Below are 21453 nucleotides of genomic sequence, written 5' to 3' on the forward strand. Positions count from 1 at the left end.
GCTTTGCCCAAGGTGCCCCTGTACCTCTTGGCTCAACCTGTCTCCAGTGCAATCAGCAAGTGACCTCAGTCCTTAAATTCTAGGCATGGCTCTGGGGCGTGAGGGGGTCTCACCTCAGTCCCCATTGTCGCATGCCCATTCCCAGGCTCCAGGCTCCCGCCTCCGCCGCCTGCAGCCTCCAGCCCCCACACCAGCCCCCGCCTAGATTCAAGCTCCAGCGCTGGGCTGCTTCTGCTGCAGCCGCTGCCATGGTGATGGGTCTCGCGAGAACTGCCGCTTGGTACCGTGCAGCTATCGCGCGATCGTGGAGGTGGGAAGTATCCTGGGCTGGGGGTGGGGGTGCGCCGCACAGCTCCTGTCGCGGTCGCGGCTTCCGGTGCTAGGTGGAGGGAAGGAAGGAGGGAGCTGGGGAGCGGGCCAGGAGAGCAGCGGCGCTGAAGTCGGCTTGGGGAGCCGGAGGAAAGAGAGCGAGAGCCGAGCGGAACCTGCGGGGGCGGAGGCGGTGGTAGCAGCGGCAGAGCTGGGAGCTGGAACAGGTGAGGGGCTGGGGAGGGAAGGCGGGTCCCCTTAGAGGGAAGAGGTTCGGTCAGGTTGGGGGCTGAGGAGATAGAGCGGCTCCACCCGGCACTGCCTGACATGGAGCGGTGTAGCTCTTCTCATCCCAGAGCTCAGAGAAGGGCGTCGGGCCAGCCCCACGCCTGCCCCCGCATTTGAAGGACGCGAAGCTGGGATGGGGGTGGGGGGGCACACCGAATTTGTCCTCCGCCTCGCACAAGGGGGCAACCTGGGCTGCAGTTAGGTTTTCCTAGCCTGCAGGTGGTGGGCTTTCAAGGGGTGGGGGTTGAGGGGGAGGAAAGCCGTCCAAAAGAGAGATGATGCGGGGGCGGTGTAGCTGTTAGCATCTTTCTTTCTTTATTTTTTTCCTGTTAAAGGACTAGGGAATGCTGTTCTCTCCCTCTCCCTCCCCCACCTTAGCTATAGGAGACTGGAGAAAAGCCTTTTTGGCGTTACACCCCCCATCCCCCGCATCATGGGGCAAGGGTACACAGGAGGTCTTGAGGTTAGCAACTGGGCAGGCTGGTGAGACACCCCAGGGGCACTATTCTGGTGGAGGTTGCATGTTCGGTTCTTGGGAACAGAAGGTTGGGAAGAGGGCAGCAGGTGGGGAGAGGATAGAGAGGAGGCTTTAGAAGGGGGAGGGGGATCCAAGCTTGCTTGGAGAAGAGAGGTGGGGCCTTCTTCCCCCAGGCGTGGCGGGGGTGGTCACACAGGAGGAGGGAGAATATTGTCACTGGCCCAGAGTTTGTGTCTTCCAATCCGTTTTCTTTCTTTAGGAAGTACCAAGATTCCCGGAACAGAAAATGGAGCCATTGCTTACGACAATCGTTTGAGTGAAGGAGGGGGTGGTGGGGAGGTGAAGTTCCCTGTTAAAACGGGCCACTTGATTAGCTGAGTGGTAACTCTTCTTTGGGGGGAATTCCTTTCCTTCTGGGTTGTATTACTGCCGGTCTGCATTTGACCATGCCAGGAGGAATGTGGTGATGGAGGTGGAGGAGTGTGGTATGTGGTCAGGAGTAAGAAGAAATAGTGAGGTCATCAGGGTGAGGGAGAAGTGTAATGTAAAACCTCTCTGCTGCTGTTGGATTGGGTCATCCCTGGTCTATGGCATAAAAGTTTTATTGAGAGGACGACTGCTGCAGGAGTCTGATTGCTTGGGTCAGTGCAACAGGAGAGAATCTAGACTCCTTATACCTCCTTCCCTGTCCCTAATCAGGCAAATATAGACAGTCTGTCCTTCCATTTTATCTTAGGCCTGTTGTTGGGGCCCTGTTATGACTGGAACTGGCCAGAGGATTGGTCGTTGCACATTTGACCTGAGTTTGAATAGCCTGTCTTTAAAAGTTCTTTTTTTTTTTTTTTTTTTTAAGTAGCACTGGGGTCTGAACCAAGGGGTGTTTGGGTGCTTTGCCACTGAGCTACACCTCCATCTCCTTTTATTTTTAATTTTGAGACAGGGTCTCACTGAGTTGCTCAGGCTGACCTCAAACTTGCTATCCTCCTGCCTCAGCCTTCCTAGTAGTTGGGAGAAGTTTGGGTTATAGTCATGTGCCACCACATCTGGCTCAATAAGGTTTCTAACTACAGTTTAAGGAAAGGAGGGAGATGGCTAGACTGTCATTGAAAGTGCTTGAAGATAGCAGAGCAAAAGACTTGGTCTTTCTACCTTCTTAAGAGGAACAAAACAGGCATAGATAATGGAAATTAAGATCTCCCCCACCAAAAATATTATTAGAATATAAAGTCACTATTTATCTGAAATTTCAAATTTTCTGCTTTCCCATTGTGGACAGAAGGCATCTCTCCATCATACCTAAGTCCTTCAAAGTGTTGTTGTCTGTTAATTGGGATCCTGGAGAGGAGAGGCCAATGTATGTATGTGGTACCTGGCACAGAATTGGTACCAGTGAATGATACCTGCTGATACACTGAATATAAAGTATAAAGGAAAGCAGACAGCAGTCTAGAAAGAATGAAAGTGAAATCTTAAATTCACAAAAGGTCATAAAGTATGTGTTCATATTCCCTTCTCTCTTTTCCACTAGACTTAAAATAAAAGGAAATAGACTTAAAGGACAAAGGGTGAGATTTATTGGTTAAAAGGAGAAACTTCTTTAATACCAGTTTTGTTAAAACTGAGTATGTAACTGAGGGAAATTTTGGAATCTGCTTTCCCATATAATTTAGATGCTGAGAAGAAGTCAGAATGTATCACTAGCCAAGCAAGGTAACACATACCCATAATCCCAGCTACTTCCAGTGACTGAGGCAGGGACAGGAGGATCATGAGTTCAAGGCCAGCCTCAGCAGTTTAGTGAGGCCTTCAGCAACTTAGACCCTATCTCAGATTTAAAAAAAAAAAAAAAAAGGACTGGAGATTTAGTCAGTGGTAAAGTGCCTTTGAATTCAATCTCCAGTACCAGTCTCCCCCGACCCCCCGCCAAAAACAAACAAACAAACTCAAAACCCAAAACTGTTTTTGGCTCTCATCTTTTCACTTTCAGGTAAATTTAAGGCAGAATAGTGTAGTAATCAAGAGTGGGCCTTGGGAGCTGGGGCTGTAGCTCAGTGGCAGAGTGCTAGCCTAGCACATGTGAGGCACTGGGTTTGATCCTCAGCACCACATAAAAATAAACAAAATAAAGACATGCTGTCCATTTACAACTACAAAAAAAAATTTTTTTTAAAAAGTGGGCCTTGGAATTAGATAAAATTGAGTTGATATTCTGCCTCTGCTCTTTATAAGTTGCGTATTTTTGTTAAAAAGCACCTGTCCTCCCCTAGATTTATTTTCCTTATCTGTAAAGAAGACAGTGGTAGTACCTATGGTTGTCATGAAAATTAAATGTGATGAAAAATGTAAAGCACTTAGTATTGTATGAAGCACCAAAACCTTAGCTGCTATGAATAATTGATCATCATAATAGTAATAATAACGTGATCACTCCAGGCTACCTTAAAGGAGAAGAGGTTTACAAAAGAACATCTTGGCACCTGAGGTGCCTGTGTAAAGGGATGATTGTTACCATGACTTTTTATGCTGGTTGTAGCTATGAGCAGTGAAATCTTTTTTCAGCATCAGCCTCATAGAGGCAGCTCCTGCTGCCTGAGTGGGAGGTGAAGCTGAAGCAGAACAGGGGCCCTGTACCATCAACTTGGATGTAGAGTGAGGATGTGGGAGCTTAATAATGTTTGTTAGAAAAGTCAACATGACTCTGAGGTAATGGTTGAACATCCTGATTGGTCTTCATCAGAGGTTTAGATTCCTTGGTCCCTTTGTTTTAAGTTTCAATCAGTATTTCAGGATCCTCCATTTCCTGGGTCACTCTTTTCATTTAGTCATACCTTTTTAAAATGTCTGCCTCTGAGTATCTCTTTCATGATATATTGTCTTAACATCTATAGAGATTGTGATATCTGTGTAATTCTCTTTTATCATACCAATCACTCCAGCATCTGTGGTAAATATAGGTGAAGTGCTAATAAGGCCTTTTTTTTAAAAATAATTTTTTTAGTTATCAATGGATCTTTATTTTATTTATTTATATATGGTGCTGAAAATCAAATCCAGTGCCTCACACAAGCAAGCGCTTTGCCATTGAGCTACAACCCCACCCCCTAATAAAGCTTTTTGATAATTTAAAGACTTGAGAAACATTTAGAAAGAGTCCCACAAGTGTAAAGGCTTTGTATTGTAGGCTGGGAAAGAATTGACTGAGGTAAATTCTTTGTGTTAGGGCTTTTGCCATGGACTTCTGCAGAGAATCTGCCACACCTTATGGACTAGAAAGGAAATGGCTCAAGATTTCAGGGATCTGCTATTATTGCCATATTCCTGAAGAAAGATGAAATGGCAGGTCTCATGGTATTTTCTAGCTCTTACTTGTGAGAGCCTGGCATAACACTTCCTTTATTAACTTATGCACAAGTGTTAGACATGAATGTTTAAACTTCGACATGAACTTAATATGCTGTAAAGTGTTTGCTTTCTGTTGCAATGATTTTTGCCCTTTTTTTTTTTTTAAAAAAAAAAAGCATTCAAACTTTACCTTATTAAACTCTTATTTGAAGTCTAATACATCAAATGAATAAAAGTTAGCTGAGTGTAGCAGTACACTCCCTGTAATCCTAGTTACTCTGTAGGCTGAGGCAGGAGGATCATAAATTTGAGACTAGCCTGGGCTACTTAATGAGACCTTGTCTCAAAATGAAATACAAGGGGCTGGGGTTGTGTCTCGTGGTAGAGTGCTTCCCTAGCATGTGTGAGGCACTGGGTTTGATTCTCAGCACTGCATATAAATAAATGAATAAAATAAAGGTCCATTAACATCTAAAAAAAAATCAAATATAAACTGGCTGGGGATGTGGTAGAATGCCTTTGGGTTCAATGCCCAGTACTGCAAATAAACAGAATACTGCTCTGGTATTAGTGGGGATGGGAGAACATAATGGGACCTCCTCCTTTTCCCAGGCAGCCTCTGAATCCATCCAAAGAACCTGAGGGCTCTGAGATCTTGGAAACCACTTATTCAGTTTGTAAAATATGGGAAAAGAACCAGGGACCACATATATGGTACTGTTGTCTTTGATTCCCCAGATTTTTTTTGCCACCCTTAGTAGAACCATTCTCCTCTGCAAGGATTTCAGTCACTAACTACAAGTCAGTCATGGTGCTAGGCACATGAAACATGAATAAGGCATAGATCTTGCAGGTAAAGGGACTCACAGTCTAGTGGAAAATTGTCCAACCTTTTTTTTTTTTTTTTTTGTACTTAGGGGGACTTAACCACTGAGCCACATCCCCAGCCCTTTTTTAATATGTTATTTAGAAACAGAGTCTTGCTGAGTTGCTAAGTGCCTTATCAAGTTGCTGAGACTTGTTTTGAACTTGTGATCCTCCTGCCTCAGCCTCCTGAGCTGCTGGGATTTCAGGTAGAAGGCCCCAACCTTTATCCTAACATGACATACACAGAAATAGACACAACTGCTGCTTTTTTTTTTTTTTTTTTTTGTGATGCTGGAGATTGAACCCAGGGCTTTGTGCATATGAGGCAAGCACAAGCTATATCTCCAGCCCTAGATACAGCTTCTTGAAACTTAAGATGATCGACCCAAGGGCTATGGCCACCCCAAGTCCTGCCATTGTTTCTTGGGATCATTATCTCCAGCTGATCTGTAAAGCATTAGAGGCATATCCGGAGTTTCAGATAAATGTAAATAATGTTCTGATAAGTCCTAGAGTAGAGAGTTTCAGATAAATATAAATCATGTTCTGATAAGTTCAAGAGTAGAAGAATGTTTGAGGTGCAGAGGGATCACAGGTAGCTTTTTATTCCCCAAGGTCCCTGTTCTTCTGTTCTTAGGCTGCTCTTAATGGTTGGCCTTGTCCAAATCCTGGCTTGTCTTTAACTTGTTTGCTGTCAACTCTGCTTTGATAAGTGCTGTGGGACCAGATTAGGGGCAAAGGTTTAATGGGGTTTAGGCTGACTACCTAGAGTCACTGACGATTTTCATCAGTTTTGTAATTAGGAAAGTATAGTCTTCAATATATCTAAGGCTATATATATATATATACAAACATTGTAGCAGCCACAGAATAAATATCAGGATATAGAACAGTTGTAAACTCGTCAGATTCTAAGAACAAGATAAGCTGAAAACTGTTCAGAGGGCAGTGCCATAGAATGTTCCAAGGAAACAAATGAGTCTAGTTTTCATCTGCTTACTGTATTATCTGGCTAGTTCATGTATTCTGAAACAGACCTATATATCCTGTGTCCTGACTGACTTGCTGAGGGTTCTCTATATTCCCAAAGTTGTCATTGATGGCCTGGTAGTACTTTTCAGGCCTTATTTAATTTGACCTTTGACCTCTACCAGTGAGCTATATCCCCTTATTTAATTTGACCCTTATATGGCCTTTGAACTCTACCAGTGAGCTATATCCCCAGCTCCTTTTTTTTTTTTTTTTTTTTTTTTTAATTTTGTGACTGTCTAAGTTGCCCAGACTGGCTTCAGCTAGAGAGGTTCAGGATCCTTGATATCTGACATCTTCAGTTTTCATGCATTGGAGTCTTCTCCAGGACACTTTTTTTGTATGTGTGTATAGTATCAGGTTTGAACCTACGGCTTCACACATGCCAGGCAAGCAGTCTGCCACTGAACTACATCCTCAGCCCTTTTAAAATTGTCTCTCTTAAAATTTTTAAGACAAGGTTTGGTTAAATTCGTTAGGCTGACTTTGAATTTATAATGCTCCTGCCTTAGTCTCCTGAATAGCTGGGATTATAGGTATGTACTACCAGGCCCAGTTAGTACTCTTTGTTTTTAATTTCCTGGCCCTGGGCACAGTGGCATAAGCCTGTAATCCTGGTGGCTCAGGAGGCTGAGGCAGGAGGATCAACAGTCAAAGCCAGCCTCAGCAACTTAGCAAGGCCCTAAGACCCTGTCTCTAAATGAAATACAATAAAGGGCTGGGGACATGGCTCAGTGGTTGAGTGAGGATTCAATCCCCAGTACCAAAAATAAAAATTAAAAAAAAATCTGTATCCAGCTAAAAGGGAAACTGGCATATAACTCTGGCCTGAGCTTAAACTTTAGTGGGTCCTGATTTTAGTAATATATTTGTGTGTATATGTGTGTGTGGGGTTTGCAGTACTGGGGCTTGAACCCAGTAGAACTCTACCAGTGAGCTATATCCCCAGTTCCTTTTTTTTTTTTTTTTTTTAATTTTGTGACTGTCTAAGTTGCCCCAGACTGGCCTCAATACCTGTGATCTTCCTGAGTAATTGGGATTTCAGGTATGTGCTACTGTAGCTAGCTCTAGTTAGTTTAATTTATACCAAAGTTGTCATTGATGGCCTGGTAGTACCTTTCAGGCCTTATTTAATTTGACCCTTATATGGCCTTTTTTTTATTTTTTATTTTTTTAAAGAGAGAGAAAGGAGAGAGAGAGAATTTTAATATTTATTTATTTTTTAGTTATTGGCAGACACAACATCTTTGTTTGTATGTGGTGCTGAGGATTGAACTCAGGCTGCACGAATGCCAGGTGAGCTCGCTATACTGCTTGAGCCACATCCCCAGCCCCTTATATGGCCTTTGACCTTCATCCCTCCCCTACCCCCACTGGGGATTGAACTCATTATGTTCTACCACTGTGCTACCTCCTGAGCCCTTTTTGTTTTTACTTTTTTTGGTACCAGGAATTGAACCCAGGGGTGTTTTACCTCTGACCTGCATACTACATTCCTAGCCGCCCCCCCTTTTTTTTTTATACCAGGGATTGAACCCAGGTTTTTTTTAACCACTAAGCCACATCCCCAGCCATTATTTTTATTTTGAGCCAGGATTTCACCAAGTTACTTAGGGCCTTGCTGAGTTGCTGAGGCTGGCTTTGAATTTATGAGCTTCCTTCCTTAGCCTCCTGAGCTGCCGGGATTACAGGCATGCACCACCACACCTGGCTTCATCTCCAACCCCTGCCTTTTTTTTTTTTTTTTTTTAAATTTTGAGATAAGGTCTTGCTAAGTTGCTTAGGTCCTCCATAAAGTTGCTAAGCAGCCTGCCTCAGCTACTCAGTTGCTGGGATTACAGGTGTGCACTATCACACCTCGCCTTTTTAATTTTTATTCTGAGTCAGAATCTTGCTAATTGCTGAGGCTGGCCTCAAACTTTTGATCCTTCTATTTCAGTCTTCCAAGTTGCTGGGATTACAGGTGTGTGCCACTGTGCCCAGCTGCCCTCTATCTTTAATTAATTAATTAATTGGTGCTGAGTATCATAATCTAGGGTCTCAAGCATGATAGGCAAGTGCTTTACCTCCAGCCCTCCTTTAATGTTCTTTTTTTTTTTTTTTTTGGTACTGGGGATTTTTTTTTTTGTATTTTATTTAGAGACAGGGTCTCTCTGGGTTGCTTAGTGCCTCACTGTTGCTGAGGCTGGCTTTGAACTCATGATTCTCCTGTCTCAGCCTCCAGAGCCACTGGGATTACAGGTATGTGCCACCTTCCCCAGCCCTTTTTTTATATTTTATTTAGAGATAGGGTCTCGCTGAGTTGCTGAGGCTGTCTTTGAATTTACGATCCTCCTATCTCGACCTCTGGAGCCACTGGGATTATAGGCATATGCCACTGTGCCCAGCTGTTTTTTAGTCTTAACTGGGCTCCCTTTCTGCCATTTATTTATCTGCTTGCTTGCTTGCTTATTTATTTATTTCCTTATTTATTTATTTTTGTGGGGCTTGGGAATCAAATCCAGGGACTTGGCATGCTTCACACATTTTCTATTGTTGAGCCACACCCTCAGCTCTTTTCTCACATTTTAAAAATTTTTTCCATTCAGTACTGGGCATTGAACCTAGCAGTGTTCTACCTCTGAGCTACATATCCAGCCCCCACCTTTCTTTTTTTTTAGTTGTCAGTGGACCTTTAATTTATTTATTTATATGTGGTGCTGAGAATCAAACCCAATGCCTCATACACGCTAGGTGAGTGCTCTACCACTGAGCCAAGATTTCAGCGTCTCCCCACCTTTCCTTTCCTTTTCTTTTTTTTAATTGCCTAGGCTGGCTTCAAACTTGTGATCCTCCTGCCTTATCAGGGTTTACAGGTATGCACCAATGTACCTGCCTCTTATATTTATTAGCTAGAATTAGCAAATGACCATTTATGACCCAGTCATTGGCAAGAAAATGGAATGTCTTTTATACTGATTACTTTTCATTCCCTGGTGCTGAGGAAGGGCTGTGTCTGCTGAAGTACATTTGATATCCTGCTTCTGTACCCTAACATCTGAACAAAATAGGAGTTCTGTTAGAAGGAAGAAGGGAAAGAATGGTCATTGTGTAGATACCCAGTAATTTCTGCCATTTTGGGTCATTTTGGTTCCTCTTAAGGGCTTCAGTTCCCATCTGCAAAGATGACACCCAAATTCCCAGCCCACACTTGTCTCCTGTATTTCATACCTTATCACCTCAAAATCAATGTTTAATTTAAAAATAAACATCTTTACCCTCAGATCTCTTCCTCTTTTATTTCCTTCCTGAAGAAAAGCCACATGGTCATCTGAGCTGGAAACCCAGAAATCATGTTTGACTCTTCTTTCCTACAATTAATCAGTAATCAAATCCTGTGGATTCTACCATTTTGATGTTTCAAATCTATCCCCTTCTCTATTGCCACCTCCATTTAAGAACTTATGATTTTATTTCTGTACCTTTCAAGTGATTTCTGCCTCTGGTCTTTCCCTCTTTTAATTTACTCTGGAATCTGATTCCAGAATGGTCTTTCTAAAGTACATATTTGATCATGTTGCTCAGTGCTGCTTTTAAGGCCCTCATGATCCAGCCCCTACTTCTCTTTCTAGTCCATTCCTCTTCACTTTCGTTGATTCACTGTGCTTAATCCAAGGTTTTTGCTAAGAAAAAGCGCTATCTGTAACTCAGTCTATGCCTTTGCTCACACTATTTCCTCTCATTCATTCCATCTTTATTGTGTGGTTATTTCCTTTTTTCAGGAGTCAGCTCAGTTGTGACCTGAGAATATGTCTGGAAATCATCTTTTTTAAAAAAATATTTATTTATTTTAGTTGTAGATGGACAGCATTTCACTTATTTATTTTTATGTGGTGCTGAGGATCGAACCCAGTGCCTCACGTATTCGAGGCGATCACTCCACCACTTGAGCCACATCCCCAGCCCTGGGAATCATCCTTTATCTTTTATTCTTGATTAACTTCTCTGGTTTTCTGTCCTCATGAAACTTTGTGCTTACCTCACTGTTATCCTTACGTTGTTTTGTAATTTTTTATTACTAGTCTTTCTCTCTCATTAGGTTGTTTCATGAAGGCAGAAACTATCTTCTCTGAATTCATAGTTCAGTATTCTCTATTTCCCCATGTTGTGTGTGTGTGTTTGTGTGTGTGTGTGTGTGTGTAATATGTATTTTTATGTACCAGTGTTTGAACCCCGAGGTTCATCTACTGAGTTTGAACTACCGAGTCACATCCTCAGCCCTTCTTATTTTTTAAAGCCTTTTTAAAAACAATATCTTATTTTAATTTATTTTTATGTGGTGCTGAGGATCAAACCCAGGTACTCATGCATGCGAGGCAAGCACTCTATCACTGAGCTACAACCCCAGCCCCTTCTAAGTTATTTTGAGACAGGCTCTTGCTAAGTTTCTGAGGCTTTCTTTGAATGTAGGCTCTTCCTGTATCAGCCTCCTGAGCTCCTGGAATTATGGGCATGTGCCACCATGCCTGGCTTCAATAAATATCTGATGAATGATTAGAAGCTGACATCACAAGCAATTTCTTAGCTTTGGGAAATTTTTGAGTCTAATAGAAGTTGCTGATATATTAACTTAGAAGTTCTTGTGTTCTGATTTCAGTGCACTTGAGGTAAAAACTGGGAGTTTATAGTCACAGATCAGTTGTACTGAGGAAACTGAATGCAGACATACCCTGCTTTTGTTTCCTTAAATTCTATTGGTTTGTTTGGTTAGCTGTGCTAAAAATACCATCTGTTAATGATGTCTCAATTTGAAAATTATCTGAAAATTATCTGGGAATATAACTGCTTTTTCTGCATCTTGCCTGACAGCAGAAGGTTTGGTCTTCCTTTCTGTTGAAGAGAAGGTGGTGGTGCCAAATCAGAGGTCCCCTTAGAGGTGTTTCAGAATACAAGGCTAGTCAGTCACTAAAATTAGGTGGGGGAGAGGCTGTGGCTGTGGCTCAGTGGTAGTGCACGTGCCTGGTATGTGTGAGGCACTGGGTTCAATTTTCAGCACCACATATTAAAAAAAATAAAGATCTATCAGCAATATATATATATAAATAAGGTGGGGGAATGTGTATGGCAGACAGGGCTGCAACTTTCAGAATGGCCTGGAGCTGGAGACGGGCATTTTCCTGCAATATATACAAGCTGAGACAACTGAGCAGCCAGCCATAGCAACAGCCTGCCTCTCCTGAGGGGGTGGGGTGGGAGTGGTGAGTGGTCCTCAGGTGATGATATCCTCAGATGAGTTTTGAATCAGCAAATTTGCTTGATTGAATTCATACAATGCCCCACACAGATAATACTGGAACAAATTTTGTAGCTCCAGTGGTTATTTTTATGTCTGATAACAAAATTTCTAACTGTAATATAGAATGTTATTCTATATTCTTCTTTGTTAATAGAACTATTACCAAATTCCATTTTTTCGTTTTTTTTTTATATTCCATTTTTTCATCTTGAGTCACTCACCTTCAGTTTTAACTGCTCTTCTTGGTTTCCAACAGCCCATGGAACCCTGGCATTTTGCCCTGAGAAGTCCTGTGTTTCACCATCTGTGGTGAAAAGGAGTAACTGTATAGGCTCTACAGTACATGGAGAGAGAATTCAGGGTTTGTTTATTTTTTGCCATTCTGCTTTTTTTTATTATTATTATTTTAAGGAATGCATTATGATAGAAGTGAGAATTAGCTGTGTAGCCAAAAGTTTGTGTTCATGGCACAAAAGCTGAAAGCTACCACCATCCCAGTGATAAAACAGCATACTATCTGGTAATAGGCAGGGACAGAGAAAGTTTAGAAAGCCAGCATTCCCTTTGGAAAACTCAGCTAAGTCACGCTTCTAATTATATTTAAAGAGAATCATTATGTCCATTAATTTCAAGGCCAAGGAGTGGGGAGGGGGGAGAGAGAGAGAGAGAGACACACACACACACACACACACACACACAGTGTTTTTGTTTGTTTTGGTACCAGGGATCAAACCCAGGGGTACTTAACCACTGAGCCACATCCCCAGCCCAATTTTTTATTTTGAGACAGGGTCTCACTAAGTTTCTGAGGCTGGCTCTGTGATCTTCCTGCCTCAGTATTCTGAGCTCAGTCAGGATTACAGGCAGGTACCACTCCACTTAGCAGCTACTGGATATTTAAACATATATTTATCAATGCCATTTCATATTATTTTTTTATATTATTTTTACATCTGATATTCATATTAAGTGATGAGAAGATTCTACCAATTCTGCTCTTCTAGTCCTTTCATGGAGTTCATGAACCAGTCCTTGGGTCAGATATTATGGAATGGATATTTAAGCAACCATCTGAAATTAAGTACTCCTGAGCTGAAGAAATTATATAAAGATATCCTTAGATGGGACTTAAATAAATTTGACAGTGTGCTTGACTGAACTCTTACAAAGTTGACACTAGGGGTGAGGACAGGTCCAAAATAAGGGATATAGTCCTTACCAATTGGAAGTACACAGTTTAATTGGGGAGATAGTAAACGTACATATCTATAAAGGAAGGAAAAAACTCTAGAAGGTGGTAAGTACCATAAGAGTGGTTCACATCATTCAGGGACCTTAATATGGCATGCAAGGAAACAGAAATAGAAGCAACCGTAAGGTCAGCTTTTAAAGCAAGATTTCATCACGACAGCTTAGCAGAGAAATAAACTAAAGGTTCACATGTTATGGGTCAAAGGATGGACTGATTATGTCTTTTTAACCACTACTATACTTGTGTTGGTAATCCTTTTTTTAAAAAATATTTATTTTTTAGTTTTTTTAGGTGGACACAATATCTTTATTTTTATGTGGTGCTGAGAATGGAACCCAGTGCCTCACGCATGCTAGGCGAGTGCACTATCACTTGAGCCACAACCCCAGCCCCTGTTGATAATCATTTACTCAACAGTAGATTCAATTATGAAGGACAGCAAGATAAATATAAATTCAATTCAATTATAAATATAAATTCAATTCAGAATCTGGGCCAAAGCCTGATATCAAACCTTTAAAACAAAGTATCGTCTAGAGTTGAAAGAAAGGTCTCCTGAGCAGGAGGTAGGATAAAGATGAGAAAGACTTGGGGAAGGTTTATATTTCTGGAGGAGATGGTAGCCACTCTGAAGTCTTGACTACTACAAATTGTCAGTGTTGATCTGATTAGCTGGGCAGGTGTCCCCTCCTGCCTCAGGGATCCTCAGGAGTCTGTCTACCTGGGTGGGTTGAGGCAAGAAGGGCAGGAATGATGATGGTTAGTGGGTCATTTAGTTGAAATTGAGTCCTAAAGTTGAGCCAGGCCCTCTCTCTTGGGTGTTAAGCCCTGTGGGTCAGGGGTAGGGCTCATCTGGGGAATCTACCAGAAGTGCCACGCCTGGCTCATTAGTGGATGTCTGGGGAAACCTTTGAAGATGAAATACTCCATAGGCATTGATTCTATTTTTTTTGGACAAGCTAGTACTTTGGTCTCCAGGGGCTGTTGTTCTGACTTTTTTGCATTAGTCTGGAATTTACTGCAGATTGAATAAGAAAAACAAAACAAAAAGCGTGAAGAAGTTTCTTAAAAAAAAAAAAAAAAAACTCTCATCAAACTCCCATGTTATAGCTTGTTAAATAGAATTCTTCCCCATCCATCTTTCACATTCTTGAATTTGGGTGTACTCTGTCTTGACCTGTTTCTTCACCTTTTGGGTTTGGGATGTGTGTATCTCTCTCTGGTTCCCAGACCATAAGAGATTGCCAGTAGCTGGCATATGGTGATTGCTGAATAAGCTGCCCTCTGATGCATGCCTCCTGCAGGCACAGACAACTGACTAACATGGGTGGTTCTGAACCCCCATTTCATGTCTCAAAGATGCATTTATATGGCTATCCTGTGCCATAGAGAAGGCAGTGAAGAAGAAGAGAGATGAATGAATGAATCTGATAATTTCTGTTAGAAGCAATGGACAAGATGGGCAGGTAGGCATTTTGTATCTTCATAGTGGTTCTTACTACTCTTTATCCTTTCATCAGGTATTTATTAAGTGCTTACTATATACCAGACATAAAAATCCAATCTGAGTGAGCTGTCAGTGAGGTCAGTAGAGAACCTAGGAGTTAGTTCTGTTATTCAGTTATTATGTGCTTTGTACTATTCTAGGTTCTAGGGACATAGAACACATAAGGATCTACAGTATAGTAGGAGGAGTGAAATAATACAGCAAGAAACCATTATATAATGTGTCACATGGTGATAAATGTTATAATGATAAGTAAAGTATGATAGTGAGGTAGGAAATGGTGTTTATGTTGAACCTGTTGAGGCCTCTTTCATGGGTGACATTGGAACAGACACTTGAAGAAAAAAAGGGAGTGATCCATGAAGGTTACATGGTAGGGGAGCATTTCAGGCAGAGGGAATAGCAAAAACATAAACTCTGAGTCAGGAAATTGGGGAATTGGAGTGGAGCAAGCAAAGGAGAAAGTGGTAAGAGAGATGATGAGGGCTGGGGCTGGGGCTCAGGTGGAGCGCTCGCCTGGCACGTGCAAGGCCCTGGGTTCGATCCTCAGTACCACATAAAAATAAATAAATAAAATAAAGGTATTGTGTCCAACTACAACTAAAAACTAAATATTAAACAAAGAGATAAATCTTGGCCTGAGTCTAGATCTTGCAGGACCTTGTAAACAATGGCATGGACTTTGGATTTTATTGAAGACAGATATGAAGCCAAGAGAGGTTTTTGTTTTGTGACTGGGGGTGATACTGGGACTCAGATCCAGATCTTTGTTGATATTAGACAAGCATAAGAGAGGGTTTTGAGTAGGGGAATCACATGATTTTGCTTTTATTTCCTTTGTGCTATCCTAGGGATTGAACCCAAGGCCTTATGCATGTTAGGCAAATGTTTTACTGCTGAGCCACATCCCCAGCCTGATTTTGGTTTTTTAGAGCTGGGATTGTGGCTTAGTGGTAGAAGGAGCATTTGTCTAGCATGTGCAAGGCCCTGGGTTCAATCTCTAGTAAGGCAGAAAAAAAAAATCACTGGCTGCTCTGTGGATGGGCTACAGTGAACCTAGATCTGCCTGACTAAGGAGAGGATAGCCTCGCTCCCCTCTATCTCCCATTTTCAAGTATGCTATTATATGGATAGGGCATATCTTAAGCAGCATGTAGTTCGGAATGTAAAGAATTAGCCTCTTAGGAGTGCCGCTTTTTTTATTTTTTTATTTTTATTTTTATTTTTTTTTAAGAGAGGAGAGAGAGAGAGAGAAAGAGAATTTTTAATATTTATTTTTTTAGTTCTCGGCGGATACAACATCTTTGTTGGTATGTGGTGCTGAGGATCAAACCCAGGTCGCACGCATACCAGGTGAGCGTGCTACTGCTTGAGCCACATCCCCAGCTCCGCTTTCTTTTTTTAAAAAAAATATTTTTATTTTTTAGTTGTAGTTGGACACAATACCTTTATTTATTTTTATATGGTGCTGAGGATGGAACTCAGGGCCTCACACGCCCTAGGAGAGCGCTCTACTGCTGAGCCACATCCCCAGCCCAGGAGTGCTGCTTTCTTATTTCTTCTTCATTTACACTGATGTAGAAGGAAGATGGAATTGCAAAAATATATAGGGAAGAAGCAGAATCTCTTGATGAGTACTGAGAGCAAAACCTTGAGAACCTGACAAGCCTGAACCTTGTCAGGAGTCACAGAGAGCCACTCCTCATTCCACTCCCTCCTCTCCCACTCTTTCTAGAAGTCTCAGTAAGGTTGGGTGAGGGAGGGGTATAAATGATCTTGCAATGCCTTGGGGTGTAGTATAGAATGTCAGAACTGAAAGAACTTTTAGAAATCACCTAGTTGAACCCCCTCAGCTTACAGGTGTAGATTTGGAAAGATGAAATAATTTTCCCAGAGTCACACAGTACATTACTGGCAGGGGTATGGATCCTGCATGTTCCCAGCTTTGTCTCTGCTCCCAAAGGCTCAGGATGTATCTGAGTAGTTCTTGATATTCATAATCCCCTCAGGCTCTCAGTTGTCATAAATGAACTCCCACTATGACTTTGGCAAATTCCATTTACATGAAGTCTTGACAAATGAATGATGGTAATGATTTGCATTTTCTTTATCTAGGATCAAGTCTTCCATATCAGGGACCAGACTGCCACTGCCCTGACTTGGGCCCCACTGTCTTCAGAAAGCAGCTGCTGTGATCATGGGCAATATCTTTGGAAACCTTCTGAAGAGCCTGATTGGGAAGAAGGAGATGCGCATCCTGATGGTGGGCCTGGATGCTGCAGGGAAGACTACTATACTGTACAAGCTAAAACTGGGGGAGATTGTCACCACCATTCCTACCATTGGTAAGGGCGCAACTAGTATGTAGGCTTTTATGCCAACAGTTGAGCCAGGGCCTATTCCTAGATCCCCTACCTGGCTTCTCCCCAGGCAAGTCCATACAATTTGTGAGCCTCAGAAAAGGATGACTATTTAACTTACTAGCAGGTGCTGGTACTGCCATTTGCCCACGTATCCTGGCCCTCCCTGATACGGGAACTTCCACAACCTGGCATCAGCAATTGCCCTCAGGCCCTAGAGTTGGTTTGTTCTTTGTGTTGTTTGGAAAGCAGGTGAAGAGCTTTGATGTTCCTGCCAGAGGCCTGGAATTGCTTTGGTTTAGATCTTAGGTGGCTGTTCCCTGGTTAAGACCTGTCTATGGGAGGGAGAACATTTGCCACATAGATCAGGGCTTCAGATCATCATGGTCAGTTTGTTCTGCACTGGGGCTCCGGTACTAAAGCTGATTTTTTACTATACACTCTGTCTCTCAGCTTCACATCTTAGATGAGGCAGACACTGAGGGCCAGGGTACAGGAATGGGGCTGAGTCATTTCTTTGCAGGAGAGAGGGGCAGAGTCTGAAGGAGTGATTGGAGAAGCTTGATTTACATTACCCAGGCAGCTATGAACCTCCTGACTAGAACTTCTCATTCTCTTTGACTCTTCCCCTTAAATTTTCTTTTTGGCCGTCAGACTGTCAGGTCTGAGGAAACATTAGCTTTTTATTGTTGGTGTCATGAGGAAGGCTGAGGGGAAACAGGACCAAACTCATTGGGACATTGTTTGCAGGCTTGGTATTTGAGGACAAGTAACCATTGCATGTATTTTCCCAAAGGGTTCAATGTGGAAACAGTAGAGTATAAGAACATCAGCTTCACAGTGTGGGATGTAGGTGGCCAGGACAAGATTCGGCCTCTCTGGAGACACTACTTCCAGAACACTCAAGGTATGACAGATAAACTGCTCAGGACTGGAATGGGTTGGTTGGGTATGAACAAAGTGTGGCTGTTTTCTTTAGTTAAGGGACACCAACCCTTGTTCTGCTGCATCTCCTGTGGGTAGAGAAAAAAAGAAAAGGAGCAGATTCGAAGGGGGTGAAAAGGGTGTTGATCTGGGGGAGGGCAATGCGGCATCTGTCATATCTGTGCAGCCCATGCTGTGCCTCCCTAGGCTTGATATTCGTGGTTGACAGTAATGATCGGGAGCGAGTGAATGAGGCCCGGGAAGAGTTGATGAGGATGCTGGCAGAGGATGAGCTCCGAGATGCTGTGCTCCTTGTCTTTGCGAATAAACAGGTGAGACTTCTCCCCATACCTGAATTTGGGAGAGGGCAACCAGTCTGTGGAAATCATGGGGTCTTGGGCTTATTGTCACAAGCTTATAGTCCTGTGACTGTACCCTCAATTTTGGAAGTGTGGAAAATATAAGCAGTCAGCTTGCTTATGCCTCTCATTTTCTCTGCCAAGGTTTATTTAGCAACATTTTAGTCCTCAGGGATCAGTGTGGTAGAAAACATCATTTCAAATCTTTCATTTCTCTATTGTGAACTTTAGTGGAACTGCTCTTACTCCTGCTGTCAGGCAGATTTAATTCTTCACCTTGTCTGAATCACTTCTGCTTCTTTACCAACCCTGTGTTTGGTTTCCAACTCCTCTATGGAATAACTAACTGATGCCTTGGATCTGGGGGTCTAGGATGACTGAGTCCAAAGTATGGTTTCCTAAAATGAAGGAGGAGGAAAAGGTAGGTGGCGCTTTAGAAGCCTTTGAAAGATCCTAAGCCTCCTTTATGTGTTTCTCTCTTGCACTCCAGGATCTACCGAATGCTATGAATGCTGCTGAGATCACAGACAAGCTGGGCCTACATTCCCTGCGCCATCGCAACTGGTACATTCAGGCTACCTGTGCTACCAGCGGGGACGGGCTGTATGAAGGCCTGGACTGGCTGGCCAATCAGCTCAAAAACAAGAAGTGAGAGCCAGGCAGCCCTATCTGACTACCCTACCCATCCCTTACATACCTATTGTTTCCCTATCCCAGCCCTACCCCTTCCCCTCCATTGCAAGTGTGGCTAGGGCCCTGGGTATCATGTCCGCATGCCCAGCAAGAGCCTTGCCTCCCCGACTCTCCTCCTCTCCCTGTCCACCGACATGACCAGTCCCCAATTACTGTCCTGATGATGAATCATTCCAATTTACTGGATTTAAAACAAAAACGAGGTTGTTATGGTTTCATGGGGTACCCCCTTCACTCTCTGGGTTTTGGGAGGTGGGATGGGGTATTCTGTCCGTTTGTTCATTTGGCACTGGTTGCTGTGCTTTTGGCATCTGAGTCCCTTTCCTGTCCCCTTTAGACCCCTCTCCTTTTCCTTGTCTTCCTTTTCTTTGACACCCTCTCCCTGTTCTACATGGAAACTGCACGGGCCTCTCTGTGTGTGCGTGCATGTGTGCGCCTGTATATACATGTATAGAGAGATATATATCTGGGGTCCACAGGGAAAGAGGGAGGGGTAGAATGCAGCTCAGGGCTTACAGCCAGGACACTGCCCAGTGGAGCCTGTCATTTGTCCCTTCCTTGTGCTGAGATAAAGGGAAGAGGGTTTCATTTAGACAGGACTGCCTGTCTTGGACTCATCCCTCTCCTCTCTGCAGGTAGGTGTTCCTGGATGATAGGATAGATCATGGATTTTTTTACTACCATCTTCCTTATACCCCTTTATCCACCCTTCTTAGGGCAGGGGGTGGCATTTATCCCTAGGTGACTGTTCCCAAGGAGATGCCATTCTGCTCTGCCTTATTAATGAGAAGCAAAGAGAAACCTACTCATTGTTAGCCCAGAGTGTTTAACTGATCCTCCCCCACTATCCTTAGATCTGTTCTTCAAGAGCTTGAGGGGGAGGTAGAGATAGCAAGGCTGGTATGTTTGGGACCCAGGGTACACAGGGGTGGGGTGCATTGTGGTGGGGAAGGCTTCAGGGTTTCTACATTCCTTGTTTGTTATTAAGAGGTGAGGCATGGGTCAGTCCTATTCCTGCCTTCCTGTGCCTCGCCCTCTGATCCTGGGGGCTGGATGGTTTCATTTGTCCTTTGTCAGAAGTTTTCTCACCCTAATAGTCCTGCTGGCCTGATCAGGACTGACTGGGTAGTCTAATGAGAAGCCGTGGAGTTGGGTTGACATAGCAGACCTCAATATCAATCCCCTTATTCTCTAATTCTCTTTTTCTAGTACAGAACGAGCTGAGAGCTGAAGATTTTGTATTGTTTCCAGGCCCTCAAACTATCCTTGCTGTCCCCTTCCCCTTCGTTCCAACAGCCTTCCCCTGTCCTCAACTCACTTATCATAAATGGATCTGGGGATTGGATTGGAGGAAACTGGACCCTGAATGGTGGTGATTGGTGCTGGTAGGAGACAGTGGTCTTCAGGGTCCATCCCTCATTATTATGTAGTTTGTTCAGAAGCTGCTGCTACTGTGTCTGTCTACAGAGGGCACTTGTCCCTAAAGTCCTGACTTCTGCAGATTCTGTGAAGCTGTCGCTGTTTTGTGGGCTCCTGTGTGTGCTGGCTGCTCCCTGAGCTCTAAGACGGCTGCCTATAACCTTTCTGCTAAGGTCAGGGCTCAGGCCTGAGCCCTGGGGCTAAGGGACCACTTTCCAGAAGGCCTGCCCAAGCCCCACTCCATGGGGCCAGATTTCCTGCCATCTTTGTCTACAGCAAGCAGATCAATACTCCTGACCCCACCCAGATTTGAACTGTGAAAGAGGCTTAGGGGTGTCTCCCTCAGTGCCAGTTACTTAGTGGTGTTACCCAAAATGCAGTGGGTGTTTGCAGGTATCTTGCTCTCTAGGCCTTTGTGTGTGGTTTTGTGTGTGTGTGTGTGTGTGTGTGTGTGTGTGTGTATGTGTGTTTGGTGTGTGTGTGTGGGGGGGTGTTGGAGGTTCTGTTTCATTTTTGTCCATTTTAAAATGCATTCACTCTTTGACTCTGTAGATTATTTCCTCCATATATTTTCTTTGCTCTGTTTCCTGATTTTTTTGTGCTGTCCCTGTTGCCTTTCCCTCTCTGAACTCTTTCCTCTGCCTTCTCAGTTTATTCACCACTGTTGCCTGCTTGTCTTTCTTTTTCTTGTTTTTTTTTTCCTATTTCTGATTCCCCACTGTGTATCTTTGCAGTTGGAGAGTACTTTGCCTCTTCTCCTGCCTCACTCCTTTTTTGACCTTCCCTAGTTAGATGCCAGTTCCAAATATGTTTTCTTTATTTTAGGCTTCAACCCCATCTTGTGTTTGAGAGGTCCAGAGACCAATATGGGACTGAGGATGTTAGGAAGCAGCCTTGGAGATTGCATTCATGCTGCTTCAGATCTTTCCAGCAGGGGGCAGTAAGTGATCTAGTAGCATCCCTGACTGCCAGGTCCTTGAGCAGGGGTGGGCCTTTCTACATTCCCATTCACCTAATAGCATTTTTTAGGATTGGGTATTTCATTTCATTTCTGGTCTCCTCAGGTGGATTTAATTTTGTGCTTTCCCATGTTCTAGTTTTCTTCTTTCTGGGGACTCCCCTCCTCCCCGTACTCCAAAGTTTGTTTGTGGTGTTATAGTGGTAAATGCAGTTTTGATCTGGTTTTTCTCTTTTTTCCTCCTTTGGAATGTAGACTGTATATGTTTAATAACTCACCTTCTCTATCCTTGCTCAAAATGTGGGATAACACAATGACTGTGACCTTGGTTGGAAATTAAACTTGTTTTATGCAGCTTTGGAGCAGACCTTCATCCTTGATGTGAAGCAGCTG

The 21453-nt window shown here is 43.2% G+C and overlaps 1 protein-coding gene across 1 annotated transcript; it reads left to right on the forward strand.

Moving 5' to 3' along the window:
- The first annotated feature begins 318 nt into the window (after nt 1-318).
- Arf3 (ARF GTPase 3) lies at nt 319-21414 on the forward strand. Its single transcript, XM_005324897.5, has 5 exons — nt 319-536; nt 16463-16692; nt 17504-17614; nt 17839-17963; nt 18481-21414. The coding sequence occupies exons 2-5, from the start codon at nt 16545-16547 to the stop codon at nt 18640-18642; spliced, it is 546 nt and encodes a 181-aa protein (XP_005324954.1). The 5' UTR covers nt 319-536; nt 16463-16544; the 3' UTR covers nt 18643-21414.
- The last annotated feature ends 39 nt before the right edge of the window (nt 21415-21453 follow it).

Source organism: Ictidomys tridecemlineatus, chromosome 6 (genome assembly GCF_052094955.1).
Source record: "Ictidomys tridecemlineatus isolate mIctTri1 chromosome 6, mIctTri1.hap1, whole genome shotgun sequence".
NCBI lineage: Eukaryota > Metazoa > Chordata > Mammalia > Rodentia > Sciuridae > Ictidomys > Ictidomys tridecemlineatus.

Bases quoted from the DNA above. Each gene is read 5' to 3' on its own strand.
- Arf3 (XM_005324897.5), top strand. From the start codon at position 16,545: ATGGGCAATATCTTTGGAAACCTTCTGAAGAGCCTGATTGGGAAGAAG. The intron at 17,615-17,838 runs GTATGACAGATA...GTGCCTCCCTAG, and splicing joins CTACTTCCAGAACACTCAAG to GCTTGATATTCGTGGTTGAC. The intron at 17,964-18,480 runs GTGAGACTTCTC...CTTGCACTCCAG, and splicing joins TTGTCTTTGCGAATAAACAG to GATCTACCGAATGCTATGAA.